General features: G+C 41.8%; 1 protein-coding gene across 1 annotated transcript in view; it reads right to left on the bottom strand.

The window, feature by feature from the left end:
- Positions 1 to 3453, bottom strand: part of OPN5 (opsin 5) — a 28965-nt gene extending 25512 nt beyond the window's left edge. Inside the window, exon 1 of the mRNA XM_073335090.1 lies at positions 3288 to 3453. Coding sequence (XP_073191191.1) covers positions 3288 to 3417 — 130 coding nt within the window. The 5' untranslated portion in view covers positions 3418 to 3453. The remainder of the gene's footprint in view (positions 1 to 3287) is intronic.
- Positions 3454 to 22733: the final 19280 nt, after the last annotated feature.

Raw genomic sequence — 22733 nt, 5'->3', positions numbered from 1 at the left:
TTTACAACTGGGCAAAATTTTTGGGACAAATAGTATATTCTCCAGAAAATGCAATCTTGGGCTGATGAAAACTATTCATAAATTCAGGTCAAATTTGGGAAATAGTTTCAGCTGAAATTCCCTCCCCCCCACCAAAGTCAAAATGCTTTGTTTTGATTTTGACTGTTTATTTTTTAAAAAAAAACAATAAAAAAGTATAAAATAAAATAAATTCTGAAATGAAAGAGGATTTTTTAAAATGAAAAATCACAATGTTCCACGCTGGTAATGTTGAAATGGAATGTTTCAACATCCCCAAAGTGCTTCATTTCAATTTTTTTCTAAGCAAAGTTTTGTAGGAATCCACACGTTCCTGTGAAATATTTCAATTACAACAAAACAGCATTTTTTCAAGGGAAGACGTAGGTCAGAAATGTTCTGGTCAGCTGTAGGTTCTATGGGCAAATTTAAAGAAATCCCCTTTGCAGGTTTTTAGAACAAGGTCACGACCTTCAGGCACTATCACAACCCTCCTCTGGCACTGCCAAATACTGCACCAGCAACCCTTCTGAGGGACTGAGATTTCAGCCAGAAGATGCACTTACTCACAGACCCCTCTCAACTGAACCAACAATAGCCTCCCCTCTTCCACATCTGCAAAGCTGAACTCTGCAATGTGCTGGGGATATGCACTCTCTATTTAGGTTAGGGGTCAAATTATGCGGGGAGGGAGGCTTATGTCTCTATAGTCCTTATTTTTGTTTTGAAAGTACTGCTATACCATGGGAAAAGACACCACAAAACGGTGTACAGGGAAATGGCTGGCATGAGAAATAAAGATTTGCTCAGAATGATTTATTAGAGTGAATTTGGTGGAATGTCATTAAATGATTATCTTCCACATAAACATGGACACATGAGACGCTGTGTATTTTAATACAAGCAAAAGTCTACTGCAGTCTCCTATGATGATGAGCTAACCAGATCAGCTACAACAAAACCAGGTTCACTCAAACCTTGAATCAAATCAAAACCATTTTATACTGTACAAAAGGTTTGTTGAGGAACCCTTCCCACTGTCTCCAGACAAAAGGAGATGAGGACCACCTAGCATGGCTCCTTTCATGATCTTTGTGAGCCCCACAATCTCTCTGTAATGCCCTCACCGACCACCTCCTTTTTTTGGACAAGATTGTAGAGCCCAACACTTTTTAATCCCCCTCAGCCGCATAACTGAAAGCTCACATGCTTGGAATCAAGTTCATGAACACTGGGGTCTATAGTATCAGAGCAGAAGGAGTCTGAATTCAGAAGGGTGGTGTACTGAAAACTATTAGAACTGTGATCTATCACTTTAAATTCTCAGTGGTTTTCCTGGTCCTTCTTGCAGGCAGGGGGCTCTGCAGGGAAGTATGGCTGGGATCAGAGTTGAGGGCGGGGTGGGTGAGTTGTGCCTCTCTATTTTAGGGAGCAGTCTGCTTTGTCTTTCTCTGTTTGGGGTTCTTCTGTGTTATTCTGAATTCTTAGAAATAAAGAAGTGTTACATTGCAACCATCCAGCAAGAGTATTTTATGCCTTTAATCTAACTTCACTGTTTGTTTACGTGAAACATAATCAGAAGCTCAGAGGCCTAGTAGACAGTGTGTTGGCAGCATTTTCACTAAATCAAGATTACCAAGCCTTTTGTACTATTGGTTTCAGAGTTAGCGTGGGCGTTAACAGTAATTTTTTGAAGCGTTTCTTGCTTAATATCCCAATGACTAGATGATCACTCTACTTTAGTATCAGTAATTCCCTACTTATACTAAAGACACAATGCTCTGCTTCTTCACAGAGGCCACTTTTAAGGGCCCCCCACACTTCTCTGGCCCTCTATACTTTGGCAAGAGTGCATCCATTCATGTATGACATGCAAAGGCCATCTTTGTGGGCACACACTTTCAAAGGTTCCACTCAAGTTTTATTTGTAAAGGATTAGGGTTTGCGGGACCTGAGGTGGGGAAATTCTGGTTATGCGGCCTGGTTTCTTTTATGCAGAGAGTTTACTACTGCTTTTCTTTGTCTTCCTCTGATTGTATTTTTTATTATTTCTCAAAGCTGCTTAGAGCCTGCGAGAGATGTTTCTTTTAAAGTTTATATATTGAAATCTACATTTAAAAATTATTGTATTTAAAGGCAAGACAATGTATTTTGAAAGGAATACTTTCAACTACTCTGAGTCCTACATAGTTCCTGGAATCTCAGTCAACATAACTTACTCAGGAAAAAGACCTGAGGGTTGGTTTGTTTTGGACAACTCACTGAAGACATCTGTTTACACAGCAGCGGGAAAGAAAAAAGCAGGGGGTAGCAGACAAAATGCTAGGCTGCATAGAGAGCAGGAAAAGAGTACTGAGAATAGTGTAACGTCACTGTGTCAATCAATGATGTACCTTTCACATGGAATACTGGGTTCAGTTACTGAAACCAGGAAACACATTCTGAACACAGCACTCTATATGAGCATATGCCCCTGATTTATAGAGTGACATTATACTACTGAATAACAAAAGGTAGAAGAGGTGCCAAGAAAGGCAACAACAATTACTCAAATCTTGCAGAGACTTTCATAGCAGAAGAGATTGAAATATCAAGCTTGTTTTGGGAGGAGACAAATAAGAGAGCGTCGGATAGAGATATATGAAATAATGAATGATTATAAAGAAGGTAAATTGGGAGCCCCTGGTATTACGTGCAATATTAAATAGAACAAGGGGAAATGCAATGAAAGACAATAAATATAAAACCCATGCACGTAGTGATGTATTTCCTCAACACATGGAACGCATTGACATGCAGGATCACTGAGACCAAGAGCTTAGCAAGACTGAAATATGATTGGGTGTTTGTGGCTATTCTCATTATCCATATAGTTATATTAGATAGATCTTTTTTAAAAATGGAAGCGGTATAAACTCCTATGCTATAAGGGCAGAAGCCAGCCACTAATTGTCCGAGGCTAGGAAGCAACTCCTATGAGCAGTTTACCGAATAATTGTCCTTTAAGGATTTCTTGCGTTTTCCTCTGACACATCTAGTACTGGTCACTGTCACAGATAGGATACTGGACCAGATGGGTCATGGATCTGATCCAGTCTGGCAATACCCATGTTCCTATTACTTAAGTCCCCCACCCACCATCCCACTACATCTTTTCTTCTTCTATCTGGTGCACCACAAACATGACTGGCTGCAGCCTTCTTTGCGGGTGCCTGACAGACCATGTAGTGACTTACAACACCATTAACAAAATAATTAAAGAGCCTTACCAATTATTGTTAAATAAAATCCAGCTACTATGTCAGCTTCCCTAGAGAGTTTTGATGCAAAGGGGTCTTCATCCTGGAGGTAATGAGGAAGATGGTCATCTTGGGGCGAAGTGCTGTGATTTGATGCCATGCCACTCACGTACAGATTAGCAGTGTCTGAAAAGTGAAATAATGGAATCCATAAGAGATTAGAATTGCCACCAGGAATCACAATGGAACTTTTGTTTAGATACAGAAGAGCGCAACCACATCACCCCATCCCCATCTATGGTCTACCAGCTCTCCTTTCATTTCAGGGTCCAGTTCAAAATTGCACTCCTGGCTTTCAATCCTGGCTTTCAACCCTCCCCCTCCTCCAGTGTCTTGCTGCAAGTTACTACCTGACTTTCTCTATGTATGTAGGTACAGTACTTATAAGGATCTCAGCAATGTAATATACTTGAGCAATGTCTTTACTCTCCAGCCCCTCTGTTCATGTGGCAATAGACTCTTATCTGCCCCTTCAACCACTCTTACAACTCTTGATCCAAGCACTTTCACATAGGCAGGTCCTTTTAGATGCAAAAACCATAGTATTGATCCTACTTACATGCCATATTTAGTAAATAATACTTCACATTTGTATAGCACTTTTCATCCATACATCTCAGAGCTCCCTGCTAAGGGAGGTTTGCATTATCATCCCCATTTTACAGATAGGGAAACCGAGGCACAGAGAGGCTGGCTCAGTGAGTGAGTGATGCAGATTCAGAACACAGATTTGAAGAAAGGCGCAATGCAAAATGGAGTTGTAGCAGCTTTATTCTGAAAGTCAGATTTCACTTCCGTATCCATTATGTTGTGACGGTCCAAGACTGGGTCCCTCACTTGATGTCCATCAAAAGCATTTCAGGCTAAAAGGAAAAGCAGGGGTATTTCTGCTTATAAAGCTTCTACAGAAAAATGTGGATGTAATAGCCCCATTGAGATTATATATTCCCTACCCCTGGCATCTCAAAGGGTTACTGAGTCCAATTCAAGTTCCTGGTTCTAGATATTAAAGCCCTTAATAATTTGGGATCGAGCTACCTTTCGGAGGGGAGGGATAGCTCAGGGGTTTGAGCATTGGCCTGCTAAACCCAGGGTTGTGAGTTCAATCCTTGAGGAGGGCCATTTAGGGATCTGGGGCAAAAATTGGGGATTGGTCCTGCTTTGAGCAGGGGGTTGGACTAGATGACCTCCTGAGGTCCCTTCCAACCCAGATAGTCTATGATTCTATGATACCTCAGAGTTGGCCTCTGCACTGCAGCCCTCCAAAACCACTGCACTCTCAATGCCTTTTGGAGCTGCAAGCACCACCTTTTTAGTGCCAAGTCCTGAGCAAGGAACACCCACCCTACTTGAGAAAATCAGAAATATGCTTGAGAACCTGGCCACCTTTTGTGTCCCATCCAAACCTACCTTATGGCAGAAGCCAATACTCAATCACCAAAATGAAGGAGAAGAAAGCAAAGGCCAAGCTAAGGAAGAAAAAAAAATCAACTGCAAATGGAAAATTCCAGGAAATCAAGGGCAAAAAGCCAATTTTGTTCTGAGGATCCATGCGGTTGCCTCATGTCATGCTCTATAGACTATGTGTATCAGACCATTTCTGGAGGAAAGCTGGCTCAGGGTCCCATGGGAAAGGGGGCTGACCAGGAAGTCTTACCCGAGGAATGGCAGGATGGTAACATGTGACATGCCTGACAGAGGCTGATTGGCTGATCATGGGCTCAGTCAGCCTATTTTTATTTTCACTGTCTCAGCTCACCAGTGGCCAGAGCAGTGAGTTTAAAAAAAAAAGAAAAAAAAAGCAAGCCAGGACAGCATCTTTTGCAAAACCGGACACAAAGTCAGGAAACAAGGATCATTCCATAGTTCCATAGGCACATGGTCAATCTACCTAATAAGTAGAGCTGATTGGGAAATTTTCTTCAAAAACCTTTTTTTGTAGGAAATCCTGATTCAACACCCAACTTTTTTTGTTAGAAAGGGATGGTTTCAGTTAATTTCTTGTCTTGAAAAACATTTTGAAAAAAGGTCTGAAATAATCAAAACTATTATTTTGGCTTTTTCAACCAAAAAATTGGTTTTTTCAGTTCAAAATTACTTTTTGTTTTGAAATTTAAGATGATTATAGTAAAAACAATTACAAAATAAATAAAAGATTGAAATCTGAATGAAACATTTTAAAATTATCAAAATGAAACATTTTCATTGACCTAAACCTACATTTTTTTCTGAATGTCCTGTTCACAAACCTTTTCAATATTTTAACTGGAGGATTCCATTGTTGAAGCTGATCGTAGTGTCCAGGAAGCTGATGTTAGTGTGGGTGTGTTCCACAGATGGTTTAGTGGATGGATGGTGAAGTTTTGGTAGAAATCTCGGAGGGAGTTTACATTTCCTGTCTAGAGGATGAAAATATCATCTATGTATCTCAGATATGTCATTGGTTTCATGATGCATTTGTCCAGAAATTCTTCTCCAAGGTGGCCCATGAAGAGAATGGCATACTGGGGAGCCATCCTAGTGCCTATAGCTGTTCCAATGGTTTGGACAAAGTGTTTATAGTTTAATGTAAAATTATGTGTGAGGATGAAATGGATGAGTTTGGTGATGTGTTTGGGGTGGCTATTGGATGGTTGTCCATTATCTTGTAAATATATAAGGCTGGCAACAATGCTGTCATTGAAAAGAAATGTTGGCATATAGGGAGGTTACATCCATGGTTGCAAGGATGATGTTCTGAGGGAGGCTGTTCATGTTGTGGAGTTTCTGGAGGAAGTTGGTTGTGTCCTGGAGAAAGCTGGCCCTTTGTGTGATGAGCAACTTAAGGATGTTTTATATGAGTCCAAATATTCCTTCAAAAAGAAAAGGAGTACTTGTGGCACCTTAGAGACTAACCAATTTATTTGAGCATAAGCTTTCGTGAGCTACAGCTCACTTCATCGGATGCAGGAGAGTGGGGTGGGAGGAGGTATTGTTTCATGGTCTCTGTGTATATAATGTCTTCTGCAGTTTCCACAGTATGCATCCGATGAAGTGAGCTGTAGCTCACGAAAGCTTATGCTCAAATAAATTGGTTAGTCTCTAAGGTGCCACAAGTACTCCTTTTCTTTTTGCGAATACAGACTAACACGGCTGTTACTCTGAAACCTGTCAATATTCCTTCAGTAAGAGTGATGAGGACAGATACAATAGTTTTGCCTGGGTTCCTTGTTTGTGTATCTTGGAAAGTCTGTGGAAACTCCCTGGGATGAGCTCACAGGGAATGAGAATATAAAATTTCTCTTGTTGTTTGGGGAAGAATTTGATGATATCCTTAAATTCCTTGGTAAATTGTGGTGTGGGGTGTTCTTTGAGTTCTTTTTAGTAAGTGATGTTGGAGAGTTACCTAGGGAGATGGTGGAATCTCCTTCCTTTGAGGTTTTTAAGGTCAGGCTTGACAAAGCCCTGGCTGGGATGATTTAGTTGGGGATTGGTCCTGCTTTGAGCAGGGGGTTGGTCTAGATGACCTCCTGAGGTCCCTTCCAACCCTGATATTCTATGATTCTATGAGAGGTGTCAGTTGGCCTCCTTGACATAGTCATCATAGTTGAGGACTATGATGGTGCCCCCTTTGTCTGCTGGTTTGATTCCTATTTGGTAGTTGGATTTCAGAGACTGTCTAGCTGTCGTCTCAACTGTGGAGAGGTTGTGGTGGATGTGATGTTTGTTAAGGATTTCATAGTCAATTTTTTTCCTGAAGCAATCAATGTAATGATCTAGACTGTAGTTCCATCATCCAGTCAGATGATTATTTTTTCTTCTGATTGTTCGTGAGGATGTGGTAATTGTGTGCAGTGGTGTCATTTTTGTGTAAAAATTGTTTGAGGCAGAGTCGGTGAAAGAATTCTTCTAGTTCTCAATATGTTTGTATGGTATCAGGTTCTGTGGAGGGGCAGAAGTTCAGTCCCTTGGAGAGACAGATAGCAATGCTGGTTAGGGGTAATGTAATGGGGTGGAGTAGGCCCAAAGGCCCCCTGTTGGAGGCCTCAGGGTTCTGCCATACCCATCCCAGGAAAGAAGTAGTGGAGAGGTTCTCCAAGGGGCCTAGAGTGGTTGTGAGGAAGCAACCAATCACAAGGGCTGCTGGAACTGTCAGGAGCCAGGAGGGCCCTATAAAAGGAGCTGCAGAACACAGCAATAGTTAGTTGCTGCTTGGAGCTGGAGAAGAAAGGACTGCATGCCTGGCAGGCTGGAAGAGCAGCAGGACCAAAAACAGTCTGCTGGCAGGGACCAAGGGAGTGAGAGAGCTGGCTGCTGGGACTGAGTAAGGACTGAGCCCGGGGAGGACCACGGGAAGATATTGTCTCCAGGGAGGAAGCTCTGGGGATACAGCCCCATACCAGGGCTACTTAAAGATTGAGCCCAGGGAGGGATAAAGATACCATCACCAGAGGGGTGGACAGTATCCCTCAGAAGGGGTATGTTCTGGTTCACATACAGACAATGTGTGTGATTTGGCTGGAGGGCTGAGTTGCTGAAAAAAACATTTGAGAACCACCAAAAAGGGTCACCAGAACTGAAAGAATGCAGACACACCCAACCAGAGGGGACGGTCACATGAGGTGGGTGCCAACCCCATTTCAGGTAGTCTTGATACATTGATGATGTTGGGGTGTCGTGTAGTGTCCATGTGGTGGGTCCTGGTGCCATGGTTGCTCCCAGAGGTGGTATTCTGTGGGCTGTTAAGTTGTAGTTGGTTCCACTTTTTGTTTTTGTATTAGTTGGGTATCCTCAGGTTTTTTTGATAACTGTTTTGGGTTTCTTGCATGATTTCCAGGTATCTTTCCTGATTTTTTCTTCCAGTGCGTGGATTGTGTGATGATTTCCTGTCTGAGGTGGTCCCTTCTGGAGTATCTGAGATGCAGTAAGTGGTTCCTCAGTTTTGTGGAAGTCCTTTTGCAGAGCTGTTCAGCATATTTGGAGTTGTATGTAGTGATCAGAGGGTTATAGAAGGTGAAACCCCTGCGGATGATGTTTTGTGTCCTACATTTGGTTAGTAAGTAGATGTCGCTGTTAAGTTTTGCTTCCTTTTTCTTGATATTGTGGAATTTCTACTTCAGATCACTGTTCCCTCTAAGCTGTGTGCACGCACACAGATCCTAAACCTCATGCACACGGCGAAACACTGCGTGCACAAAAATTTGCATAGAAGCACAATAATTTGCACAGAATAATTTTTTTGCGAACACGGCCTGTGAAAAATTAGAGGGAACATTGCTTCAGATGGCAAAATTCGATATCTTCCATTGTTCCATGCAGTGCTGATGTAGCCATGTTAGTTACCGGATATTAGAGAGACAAGGTGGGTGAGAGAATATATTTTATTGGACCTTTTATTGGTGAGAGAGATAAGCTTACACAGAGCTCATCTTCAGATCTGGGAATTATACAGTCACAGCTAAATACAAGATGGAACAGATTGTTTAGAATAAGTAGTTAATACATAGTTCAAGGGACCATTCAAAGTGAAGTGGCCCATTATCTCTCCAGGCACAGGGGGAAAGGGGAAAAAAAGCTGTGGGAGGGGAGGAGTTATAGATTGTTGTAATAACGTGAAGGGCTAAAATCCATATGCTGTTTATGTTACAACCTGATATATAGACTGTGTCCGCTCTTTTTACAGGCCCAAAATCCAGAGTTTGGTCAAGAAGACAGAGGCCTAGCAAATAGTGAACAATTTTAGCTAAGAAGCAGAACAAGCAAAGGACAACCTTGTTTTTTGCTAAGATAAGCTTGGTAGGCAAGAAGCCAGGTGGAAATTATAATTGGGGGCTTTATCTCAAAGTTAGGAACAGACCATAGGAATGAAAGGGGCCCTGTTTCTTCTGTAGAAGAGGTGCATTCCTACACACCAGCCTTGAGTTTATGGAAGAGGCTCAAACATATCAGTATGAGATATGATATCCTCCTTCTCACAGATGTGCACCTCTCCTCCTAGCCATTGCCAGTACCTGCCTTAGAAACACAAATAAATAATTAAAAGACTATCTTTATTGCTATATACTTTTCATTTGTCCTTTGCTTTAACTCCTAGGTGTGTACCTGTTGGACAATCAGGGGAGCTACAGCTCACTAAAGCTGATGCTCAAATAAATTTATTAGTCTCTAAGGTGCCACAAGTACTCCTTTTCTTTCTGCGAATACAGACTAACACGGCTGCTACTCTGAAACCTTTCATTATCTATGGATCCCAAATCAGAATTCAACATATGTATATTTTATACTAACACACTTTATATATTGTTTAATGGAAAACACCTGTGTACTAATTAAGTGTCATGTGTTAACCTGAAACCATGGGTGGAGACATGTAACTTTTTGACCTTTGGATACTGTGCTTATCTTGTCTTGCTGCTAGACCTATCCAGGGGTTTAGGACTGCCTACCCTGTCATTTCCCTCCGCCTATGGAAAATCCATATAATTCTTTGTAATCAATTGTTTGACATTGTCACCTCACTTATTAGGCTCAGAGACACTCTGCCAGCGCTGTGCGTAATAAACCCACGTGCTTGATTCTACACGGTGTCCATATTTGTTCCTTCAAACCCATACATCCAGTGTCTCTATTTAGTCCATGTTTTATACCAGTGAAGCAGGTTAGGTGTTCATTACAGAGTAGCACGTTTCCCTAATGTCGGAGGGACCTAAACTTTTTTTTAAATTCACAGTCAATTCCTTGGGAAGTACTTATTGTGTGTACACTTAATCAAATCAAGAGGGGGGGAAAATACCCTCTTTTACTTTACTCAATGTGCTCAGAAGATGATCGAGAAATAAACTTTTCTCTACAGATCTTTAACTAACGTTTTGTTTTTCTCCAGAGGAGAAAAATAGGGGTATTTGTCTGGAAACATAACTCTCCCTGTCTGACTCTCAACATCGCTCTATAGTTATAGCCTCTCCCTGCACAACCAGCTCAATAATGTGCAGCTAAGGGTCCCACGGTTCGGCTAGAATGAACAGCTTTCAGCTATACACAACCCACACGCAGAAATATGTTTTGTTATCTCACCTATTCCCTCTCTCCATCGTCTCTTCTACAACAGCCACATGTGATGGGGAAAATGTACCAGACAAATAAAACTATGGTGGAAGTCCTCTAACATCTGGACAACGGGTGTCCCATTCTCTAGCTGCTCCACACACACAAAAGACAGATCAGTTCAAAGAAAGTCAGACACCAGGAGCACACACTGCTCCATTATATACTGATAAACCCCTGTTCATACAGTAAATCCATGGGAGATGTGGTCTTGTGCATTTTCCAAAGTGAAAGAAGTGCAACATTGCATCGTGAATTAGTCATCTGGCAGTAAGACTGTTATTCTGACTGTAGATGTTTCTTTCTCTCCTGCCCTATCATGCGGTAATGAAAAGTTTAGAGTCCCAAAACAAGCTGACAGAGGAAACTTTGGAGTGACTAACATGTGGCAAGAAGTCTAATGGGGTGTGCCAGAGATCCCAAACAGGTAGCATTACACCTTATATCTATGCCAGAGTTTATTAATTTTAGGAAAATATGTTGCAGATATACAGGCCATTTAAAAATAATTTGATTTATTTTGTTTAAAAGCAAAAACATGATGAAGGGGATAACACAAAAATTCAGGGCGTGGTAAATAATGAAGATGACAGGTCACTGATTCGATTTGAGCTGGATGGCTTTGGTAAACTGGGTGCAAGTAATCAGTATGCACTGTAATATGGCTAAATCAGGAAGGCCAAATCACACTTGGAGTTGCAGCTATCAAGAGATGTTAAGAGTAACAAGAAGGGTTTCTTCAGGTATGTTAGCAGCAAGAAGAAAGTCAAGGAAAGTGTGGGCCCCTTTCTGAATGAGGGAGGCAACCTAGTGACAGAGGATGCAGAAAAAGCTAATGTACTCAATGCTTTTTTGCCTGTCTTCACGAACAAGGTCATCTCCCAGACTGCTGCACTGGGCAGCACAGCATGGGGAGGAGGTGACCAGCCCTCTGTGGAGAAATAAGTGATTCAGGACTATTTAGAAAAACTGGACGAGCACAAGTCCACAGGGCCGGATGCACTGCATCCGAGAGTGCTAAAGGAGTTGGCGGATGTGATTGCAGAGCCATTGGTGATTATCTTTGAAAACTCGTGGCGATCGGGGGAGGTCCCGGAAGACTGGGAAAAGGCTAATGTAGTGCCCATCTTTAAAAAAGGGAAGGAGGAGGATCCGGGGAACTACAGGCCAGTCAGCCTTACCTCAGTCCCTGGAAAAATCATGGAGCAGGTCCTCAAGGAATCAATTCTGAAGCACTTAGAGGAGAGGAAAGTGATCAGGAACAGTCAGCATGGATTCACCAAGGGCAAGTCATGCCTGACTAATCTAATTGCCTTCTATGATGAGATTACTGGCTCTGTGGATGAGGGGAAAGCAGTGGGCATGTTATTCCTTGACTTTAGCAAAGCTTTTGATACCGTCTCCCACAGTATTCTTGCCAGCAAGTTAAAGAAGTATGGGCTGGATGAATGGACTGTAAGGTGGATAGAAAGCTGGCTAGATCGTCGAGCTCAACAGGTAGTGATCAATGGCTCCATGTCTAGTTGGCAGCTGGTATCAAGCGGAGTGCCCCAAGAGTTGGTCCTGGGGCCAGTTTTGTTCAATACCTTCATTAATGATTTGGAGGATGGCGTGGACTGCACCCTCAGCAAGTTTGCAGATGACACTAAACTGGGAGGAGTGATAGATACGCTAGAGGATAGGGATAGGATACAAAGGGACCTAGACAAATCAGAGGATTGGGCCAAAAGAAATCGGATGAGGTTCAACAAGGACAAGTGCAGAGTCCTGCACTAAGGACGGAAGAATCCCATGCACTGGTACAGGTTGGGGACCGAATGGCTAGGCAGCAGTTCTGCCGAAAAGGACCTATGGGTTACAGTGGATGAGAAGCTGGATATAAGTCAACAGTGTGCCCTTGTTGTCAAGAAGGCTAACGTCATTTTGGGCTGTATAAGTAGGGGCATTGCCAGCAGATTGAGGGACATGATCATTCCCCTCTATTTGACATTGGTTAGGCCTCTTCTGGAGTACCTTGTCCAGTTTTGGGCCCAACACTACAAGCAGAATGTGGAAAAATTGGAAAGAGTCCAGCAGAGGGCAACAAAAATGATTGGGGGCTTATGACTCATGAGGAGAGGCTGAGGGAACTGGGATTGTTTAGTCTGCTGAAGAGAAGAATGAGGGGGGATTTGATAGGTGCTTTCAACTACCTGAAAGGGGGTTCCAAAGAGGATGGATCTAGACTGTTCTCAGTGGTAGCAAATGACAGAACAAGGAGTAATGGTCTCAAGTTGCAGTGGGGGAGGTTTAGGTTGGATGTTAGGAAAAACTTTTTCATGAAGAGGGTGGCAAAGCATTGGAATGTGTTACCTAGGGAGGTGGTGGAATCTCCTTCCTTAGAGGTTTTCAAGGTCAGGCTTGACAAAGCCCTGGCTGGGGTGATTTAGTTGGGGATTGGTCCTGCTTTGAGCAGGGGATTGGACTAGATGACCTCCTGAGGTCCCTTTCAACCCTGATATTCTCTAATTCTATGATTAAACATACATGGATACATCTAGAAACAAAGAATATGGGCCATACTTACAGGATAAGGGACTCTGTCCTGGGAAGCAGTGACTGAATAAGATTTGGGGGTCATGGTGAATAGTCAGCTGAATATGAGCTCCCATGTGATGCTGTGGTCAAAAGAGCTAATGTGACTCTGGTATGTATAGACAGGGGAATTTCAAGTAGGAGTAGAGAGATTATTTTACCTCTGTGTTTGGCACTAGTGCGACCACGGTTGGGAATTCTGTATTCAGTTCTGGTGTACACAATTCAAGAATCATGTTAATAAATTGTAGAGGATTCAGAGAAGAGCCTCAAGAATAATTAAAGGATTAGAAAACACGCCTCAGAGTTATAGACTGAAGGAACTCAATCTATTTAGTTTGACAAAGAGACGATTAAGGGGTGACTTGATTACAATTTACAAGTATCTACATGAGCTCTTCAGTCTAGCAGAGAAAGGTGTATAACACAATCCAATGGCTGAAAGCTGAAGCTGGACAAATTCAGACCAGAAACATTTTTAATGGTGAAAGTTATTAACCACTGGAACAATTTACCAAGGGTCATGGTGGATTTCCCATCACTGTCCATTTTTAAATCAAGATGGGATGTTTTTCTAAGAAATATTCTCTAGCAATAATTTTTGGGGAAGTCCTATGGCCTGTGTTACACAGGAGGTCAGACTAGATGATTACAGTGATCCCTTTCTGGTCTTAAAAATCTATGAATATATTAATATAAAATATCATGTGGAAACTATTACTATTATTTGAATTATTGTAGCCCTAAAGGCCCCAACCAAGATTAGGGTATAATGGTGCTAAGTGCTCTACAAGAGAGTCTACAGAGAAAGGAATTCCTATGATCCCCATTTTACGTAGGGGAAACAAGGCACAGTGAGATTATACAATTTGCCCCAAATCACAGAGCAAGTCTGCAGCACCCCAGCCATCCAAGTCCCAGTCCAATGCCTTAGTCACAAGACTAACTTTCCTCAGAATAGGAGTGTTAGTCCTGGAATTCTGGTTAAATTAATTCTAATCTGGGCAATTACATTCTGCCTTTCAAAATCCCCCCTCCCATTCCAGTTTGAAACTGAACCCTTCTTTACATTCTCTTCTATGTCTGTCGTGCAGAGTTGCTTTACACTTTTAAACATCTGTTATATTTGAACCTTAAGAGTAGATGCATTTATGTGAGTGGGGAAATAATTTCCTCTGTGTTTGGAATCTTCCAGCACATTTTGGTTGCAACCTAAATACATAATATCAGCATACGTAGGGGCATATTGTTCTGCTTGCAAAACTCCATCGGCATCAACAGCAGTTCTCTACATGGCACAAAGGAGAATATTGTCTAGATTTGTAAATCACACTGTTTATTTCAAATCTGCAGCCCACATTTCACTCCAACAAGAAGCCCACTTCAGTAAATCTGGTTCTTAAATTGTCACCAGAGGAAAGCTGCAGGTTTCCTTCTCTTCTCTAGACTAAGCATGCCCAATTCTTTCAACATTTCCTCATTCTTTATTATTTTCCTTGAATTGGAAGTAAATGTTACAAATCCACATTATATAAATGATCCTTGTTAAATTTTCAAAAAAGCACCTTTGTGCTTTCTCCCGTTGCCCCTCACGTTTGAGAGGAGCGCTCCATAAACATCCATAAAACCACATCATTGCCCTCTTTCAAATCCCTTCCTAAAACTTGCCTTTGCCATGATGCATACAAAAAACTTGACAAGGGTTAGGCTTCAGGTGTACCAAGATCACTGCCTGTCATGCTAATATTGTCTCATTGTTTCTCTGTGCTCTCCCATCTGGCTCTATCCATCTGTTGGTCTCTTGTCTTATACTTAGAACGTTAAGCCAGTTGGGACAGGGGCCATCTTTTTGTTCTGTGTTTGTACAGGGCATAGCACAAGGGGATTTTGGTCCATGACTCGAACTCAGAGGTGCTACCACAATACACATAACAACAATAGCAATACAGAATATTGGTGGGAATAATTTATAAAATAAGTATAGCAGAAGGATTTATTCACCATTTTTCTAATGATAAATTTTTCAGAGTGACTTTTTTGTAAGATTTATGAAAATAAAAGTTTTACAACTCTGCAAATGTGTTTTTAATCCTTCTGGAACATGCCTGTAGGATTTAAAAGAGGTTACACCAATAGGGTTCTATATACATTACTATAAAAACAAAGGTCAGATCTTACCGAGTTCAATGAGATATAGGTGTTGCACAGATGGAGCCAGTCAAGAAATTTTTTTTTTTACAAAATATTTATTCATCAGATGATACCGATTGCCAAAACATAAAGTTTTGGAAGAAATGTATCCGTTTTGACAAAAGTTTTGTAAAGCAGACTTCTCCGATTCAGAATGGAGTTTCCAATGAAAACCAGAGAGAGGGGGCAAGACCCACCTCATGGCTGCAATATTCATCTGAGACTTGAGACACCCAGGCTCAAGTTTCTCCTCTGCCTGATTCAGTGAAGAAATTTGACCTTGGATCTCCCATATCCCACGTGAGTTCCCTAAACATCGGGTGACTGCCTATTCCGGGTGGGGGCTCTCACTCACTTGTGTTCAAACTGTTCCATCTTACATAAATAAATATTCACTGGGAAGAAAGAGAGTCTGACTTTATGGGTTGGTCCTCGCTCACTGTCTGTTTTTTCATGAAAAATTTTCAAAAAGTCTGTAACCAAATGTTGAAACCTCATAATTAACTGGGTTCAGAAAAGAATTGGATAAGTTCATGGAGGATAGGTCCATCCATGGCTATTAGCCAAGATGGTCAGAGATGCAACCCCATGCTCTGGGTGTCCCTAAACCTATGACTGCTAGAAGCTGGGACTGGACAACAGGGACTGGATCATTTGATAGTTGCCCTGTTCTATTCATTCCCTCTGAAGATCTGGCACTGGCCACTGTGGGAAGTCAGGATAGTGGGCTAGATGAATCATTGCTCCTAGTATGGCCATTATGAGCTTATGAAATTTCATTTTATGGAATTTTCCCAAAAAACACACCAGTGGTGAAGGCCCAGGCTGCACCAGTTCTTACAATTTTTTCACTGTTATTAGTGTCAGTCGGGTGGATTCTCTTTGCACTCAGTCATGAGCCTGGCTATGTAAATGTGTAGGGGAGCAAATAGCACAATCTTCCAATACCAGCCGAACTGGCACAGGGTTTGGGGGAGCACAGTCACCGCCAGGCTGTTACTTCCCACTTGAAGCAAGGGGGAAGCATGGAATAGATTGTGACCCTTTGGAGTCACTGTCAGCTTCCTGCCCTGCTCTTCGGACTGCAGAGCTACATGCTCTGCCCTGCTTTGGCTGGGCTGCAAGGTGGAAATTCAGCCCTTAGAGATTTAAGAAAATGTCAGGAATACCATGGTTTTGGTACAAACCAGGAAAGAGAAAATCCAACCTTATCTTTTTATACAAAAAAACGTAGCTTTATCTCATTTCAATGGATTTTCTCTTTCCTAGTTTGTACCAAAACCATGGTATTCTTGACTTTTAAAAATGGGCTGTTTCTTTAAAAGTTTATCTTGTTGAGTGGTGGAGAAATGAATTCAGCTTCTTATTACAAAAGGCCTAAATTATCCTAAAATAAGAAAGCATGCCTTTTCTTACATCCAAAAAGGAACCCTAATATAGAATTGATTCAAGAACACTAGAAACCTAAAGCAGAACAGATTAGTGAGTTTACTGTTCCTCTTGTCATTCAAAATCAATAGGAGTTGCAACCCTGGTAAACAAATATTTCCCATTCAATGCTGGAAAATAACAATAAAGACTGAAGATGGTTTTATGGTATTAATACAAGGCCAGGGTAAGAATTTTTCAATTTCTTTTAATATCTGTGCCTCAAATGCTGATTTCCAAATTTTGTTTTAAAGAAACTAAGGACAATATTGCAATACATAGCAAAGGAATGACGAGCCTGGTGCAACGAGTCTTTGCTATTTCATCAAAGAACCATGATGCTATTATAAAATTATGTATTTCCATCTGCCAACTTCTGTCTGGTTCTCCAATCCCTACAAATGGTGAACTTGAAAAGAAAAAAGAAAAACAAAACAAAATGTTGACTACGTTACAATTTACGACTATAACTGATGTGCAAAGCCAAGATTTGAATGTAATATTATCAGTCAATATTAACACAATTAAAATAATGCCCACAGAATTTCATGCCTCCTTCATTCCAGTTCTGTACAAAGTTGTTGAAAACTCTGTAAAAATGGTTGAGTCCCAGCCACCGTGTATGATACAATCACTTAAGCACATGAGCTGCTTTATTCATGTGAGTAGCCCCATTGATGTCAGTGGGACTAGTCATGCATTAAATTCATCCCTTGGCAGAAAGTCAGCACGAGGCCTTCTCACCCCATGTGAGTAAAGCTACCCAGGCAGCTTTCATCATGAAGAACACAGAATGGCGGGGGATGGGGGCAGGAGTGAGGAGCTGAGACACCTAATGTTCCCCTTCTCCCCTCCCCTGGAGCCCCTAGACCTAGAAGCAAAATCTACAATGGAAAGTGCATTAACAAGCCATTTGCTGACCATCACATTGGTCCCTCTGCTTGTGTGTTATAACCTTTTCCTCCCAAATCTGGGCCTGGCTTTTCTATTTAGATTGCAAGCTCTTCAGGTCAGAGAGTACCTCTTATTCTGTGTCTGAGCAGTGCTTAGCAGAAAGGGGTCTCAATCTTGCTTAGTGTGCTCTGGCACTGGTGTAATATTAATAACAATAACATCATGTGAGTACATGGCAGGATAGGCTGTGGCACAAAATAAGACAGGAGAAGAAGGGATCTATCAAAAGACTCTGCTAATACAGATATAAGCTTTAGAGTGACTGTAGTCACTTGTTCCAATCAGTGGTGATGAGATTTTAGGGAAAATTCTTGTGATGGGGTGTACCCACCCTGCTCTGAGCCAATGGGGATGGATCAATCACTGTGGGCCCAGGAGGCCATGCCCCTCAAACCTGCTGCGCATGCTCCAGGTGGAAGGGACAGATAAAAGAAGGCAGCCCAGCTCAGTTTGGTCTGACTGAGGAGAAGGAAGGACATGTGTTGCAAGCTCCTGGGGAGACGCTGCAGACTCCCAGGGGGCGGAAACCATAGACCAGGACTATGCTGTGAGCAACCAGATGGCCACACAGATTGATGGGGACGCCAAGTCACTGCCAACCGGGGAGATGCATGAGAAGCACCTTGCCACTAGCTGCGGCTACTGCTTGTTTGTTCTGCCTCACCTGGGGGCTACAAACTGACTGTGTTCTCCCCTGCCCTGAGGGTCAGAACTCCAGTTGCTGTTTGCCTGCCCCAGCCAGGAGGCTCAGGGGCCATAGACTGTTTGCTCTGCCCCACTCAGGAGCTACCCATGGGCCACGGATAGATATTTGTTTGACCCCGCTAGAGGTCCCGAGAGCACATTGTTCCAATTATTTCATCCCCCAGGGAGCACAGATGACTGTGTGATGTGGTGTACCAACCCACACTGGGCCAATGGGGACTCCCCTGCTGACAAACAGGGTCCGCCCCTCGCACTTCTGACATTGGACGAGGGGGATATATGCCGGTCCTATGGCTGTTATAACTGTGAATAGGGGATAAATCTGTACATTTTAAGATGGAAGGGAGATGAAGGCCAGGAGGCCTTTCACCAATTTTATTCAATACTACCCTTGGACCCCTGGTACAAACACCAAGACAAAGGGCATGTCCACACTAATGAACTTACAGAGACACAGCTGTACGAACGCAGCTGCACCCCTGTAAGATTGCTTGGGTAGCCGCTCTATGCTGACGGAAGAGAGCTCTCCCATCGACATAATAAAACAACCTCCGTGAGTGGTGGTAGCTATGTCAGCGGGAGAAGCTCTCGCACCGACACAGCACTGCACACGTGAGCACTTATGCTGGCGACACTTGTGTCACTCGGGTTGTTTTTTTCACACTCCTGAGAGAGACAAGTTTTTTATGACATAATTGCTAGTGTAGACATGGCCTAAGGCCCTGATTCAGGAAGGTACTTTGGCACATACATAGTCCTGTTGAAATAAATAAGACTGATTACATACTGAAAGTTAAGCACATACTTAATTACTTTCCTGAACTGGGAGTTTAATAAAGGCTTCCAGGGTAACCAATTTGCCAACGTTCCTTTTCTGCTTTTGTTCTCCATACAGATGCTATGTGCTCCTGTACCAAGCAGGCTTAATTCAATTTTTTTTTTCTGAGGAATTGGGGCAACACATCTCTGGATTTAAAATAAAGACAAACAAATCCTCGGTAAGGATTGGGAAAGGGTAAAGAAAGCAATTAATCACTGCCCTTTGTTTGGGTAGATCTACACAGCAAGTGGGAGAGTGAGTCCCAGCTTGGGTAGAAATAAATGCAGTAGGTCTGCTCGAACTCACGCCTCAAAATAGCAGCATGGGCGGCGACTTGGGCTAGTTGCCCAAGTCCATACGCAGGGGTTGGGTGGGATTGTATTTGGGCAGCTAACCTGATCCATCATCCACAACCTGTGCTGCCATGGCCACACTGCTATTTTTAAGCACTAGCTTGAGCAGAGCTTCCATGTGAATGTCTACCCAAGCTGGGAATCATCCTCCCAGCTGCTGTGTAGATACACCCTCAGTGTCCCAAAATGGCTTTATGGGCCTTATATGAAGCCCACTGATTTAAATTTTTCGATTGACTTCAATAGACTTTGGGTTAGGCCCTAAGTACCTAGATACCAGTATAAGGCTTGAGATCAAGGACATATATACCACAAACATCTTACTGGAGCGAGTTATGGAGGATTTTTAAAAATGGTCTAATCCATTAAGGTAAAATTCACTCCAGTACAAAAGGCCAGCACAGGGTTAAGGCCCCACTACATCAGCTTATAAATTCCAGATAAGCTCACAGAATAAAGTGGTGTATAACACTGTGTTGGCCCTTTGTACTATATTCCCTCCTTTATTAACTGGCTTGGAAGAATTAATGTAATGAAAATGGTGAAGTGGCAAACAGTGATTGTCTTTAAAAACAAAAAAACAAAAACTTTCCTCCTTATCACATTATCAAATAGATTTCTTTTTAAAACCTCCATACAATTGTAAACAATTTCATCTGGAATGGTAAAAGACCAAAGTTACATTGGACCATTTCCTTCGTTAAAAGTGAAGGAAAAAAAGAGTCTTATCTTGTCCGAAGTTTAAAATGTGCTCCTTGGCCTCTTCCCCTAATATCTTTGACAATAGCCAAAAGACAAAAGTGTTTTATGTTCACAGCATTTTAAATGGGATTTAAAGTCCTTCATTTTGGGGCTTTGTTAACATCACACATTGAGTTCATCATTTGGGCCTTAATAGCTTGAGACCTATGCCCAAATGGAAAGTCACAAAAACTATCAAAAATTGGCAGTATCTTCCAGATGATAAAGAGAAACTGGAGAAAAAGGCAACAGAGGAACAACACTTTGCAATAGTTGCTATAACTGTTTGCATCAAGATTTGCTACTTTCATGGAAAACCTCAAAGATTAGAAGAACAAGGCTACAACTATTTGATAAAGATCAGTTTGCTACTTTGCAAAAGATGAAAAATATCATAGGACTTGAACTAGATCAGCTTCAATTTTACAAGTAAAAGAGTCTGCTGCAAAATCACAATGGAAGCCACAGTTCATAGGACATTAACAATGTGAACAAAGTTTGGGTAACAATTCACTAACAAAGGTTCCAAGCCCACAAAGAGATACAGCACATGTGTAACTTTACTTATCCAAGTAGTTCCATTGAATTCAATGAGACTTCACAGGGTTGGGATCTAAAAGGGTGTAATACGTAGGGCTGGGCAGAAAACATTTCCATTTCATGAACCATTTTGAGGTTTCAAAATCTTTTCATGCCCAATGTGGAATGAAAATGAAACCTTTCAAAGTCAGGGATCAGTTAAATTAACAATGCCTTAAATGCTCTACTGTTGTCACTACCGAAGTAAATGGAATTCACTGTCTGGCCTGTTGAATCCACAAGAAAAACATCTAGACAGTGCAGCAACCTGGACACCCTTCTCTTGTTATAATATATAGTAAAAAGTTTCCCCAGTATGGGATGCCCTAAGGACTGTCTGTCTGTATCTTCTCGTCCAATTTAGGTTATTTTTTAACAAAGTTTCAGTATGCTTTACCTTGAGAAACTCAGCCAATTGGAAATTATCGTTATTTTCCTGATTCAGCAAGGGACACAAGCATGTGACTTGAAGATAATGAGACTACTGTGGCAGTTTTGTTCATCACTTTTACAAGACTATGATAAATTTTGTACAAAGTGTGCCTTGTGAGGTATCACTTGAAAACGCATAATCTGCTGAGCATTATTGTCCTGTTGAGATATGTGTAGCGACACTGTGTATGAAGTTATAAGATTTTACTGTATGAATGTTACTGAAACTTGCTATAATTCTGGGTAATACCCACAAACCAGTTTTTCAGAGAGAAAGGCATACTGGTTCCAGCCAGTTACAGAGTCATCTAAGGGTAACACCGACAGACCCTGGTTGTCGGTGGGCAGGATCAAACCGGAGACCTGTGGACCTTACTGCATGAGCCTCTACCACATGAGCTAAAAGGCAACTGGCTGTTAGCTAGGGCTGTAGAGCAGACTCATTTTATCTCTCTCTCTCTATGTGGTCTTGGTGCCACTAGAGGGGATAAACACCACACCCAGGAGGTGTGTATGTTACATAAGCACACATTGTCCAGCAGTGGGGACAGTACAAATTTCACATCCTCAACAGACAGCTTGTGACCTTCACCCCAGGTCAAAAAGAGGAGGGCAGTATAAAATGAGAGACAGTGGCCTCCACTTGACCTCTCCTCCTCCTCCCATCTCTGTACTGAAGACATCAAAGAATACCTGAATGACTCTGACCTAAGAGGGAAGGGTCCCAGGCTGAAAGGAGAGCCAGCTTGTGAAATGTACTACAGTTTACGGTGAGACAAACATTTTGCTTTTACATTTATTTAGCTTGCTAAGTTTAGACATTAGATTACATTTTTTCATTTTTATTCACTTTGTAACCAGTTCTGATTTTTATGCCTCATGATTTACAATCTATCTTTCTGTAGTTAATAAACTTGGTTTACTGTTTTATCTTACCCAGTGTGTTTGAATTAAAGTGTGTGGGCAACTCCATTTGGGACAACAAGGCTGGTGCATTACCATTTTCCTTTAAAGAAATCACGGACTTTATATGATCTTGTACTACGCAATGAGTGGACTGGACAGTATGAGATGCACGTTTCTAGGGGGCAGTCTGGGACTAGAGAACGTGCTGCTGTTATTTTTTAATTTAATCTGTGAGTAGCTAGCTAGTAGACTCAATACTGTGCAACTGGGAGCAAATTACATGCTGAAGACTGGGTTGTCTGGCCAGGAGTGGCTGATCTCATAGTAAAGCAGTGTAAGAGCAGCTGTCTCTCTCCTTCGTGGGAGAACTGCGAGAGACAGCTGTTTAATGGTCCAGATTGTGCCTTGGGGAACACATGCTTAAAGTTACACACATCTTGCTGAATCAAAGGCTATATTATAAAACAAACAATGAATTAGGTTAAAATGAATTTATTTCATTGGCAGTTTATACTAGATTTTTTTTTCAATATTTTTAAAATTATTATATTTATGTATTTTGCCCAAATTTTCTTTTACATGGTCACTTATTAAATGCAACATCATGTTTCCACAGATTTGATCAATAGCCCTAATTATCTAATGCTGTGC

The sequence above is a fragment of the Lepidochelys kempii genome, chromosome 3, assembly GCF_965140285.1.
Source record: "Lepidochelys kempii isolate rLepKem1 chromosome 3, rLepKem1.hap1, whole genome shotgun sequence".
In the NCBI taxonomy this organism is placed as follows: Eukaryota; Metazoa; Chordata; order Testudines; family Cheloniidae; genus Lepidochelys; species Lepidochelys kempii.
The sequence above is the reverse complement of the archived record's forward strand: the minus strand, read 5'-3'. Positions and strand labels throughout refer to the sequence as shown.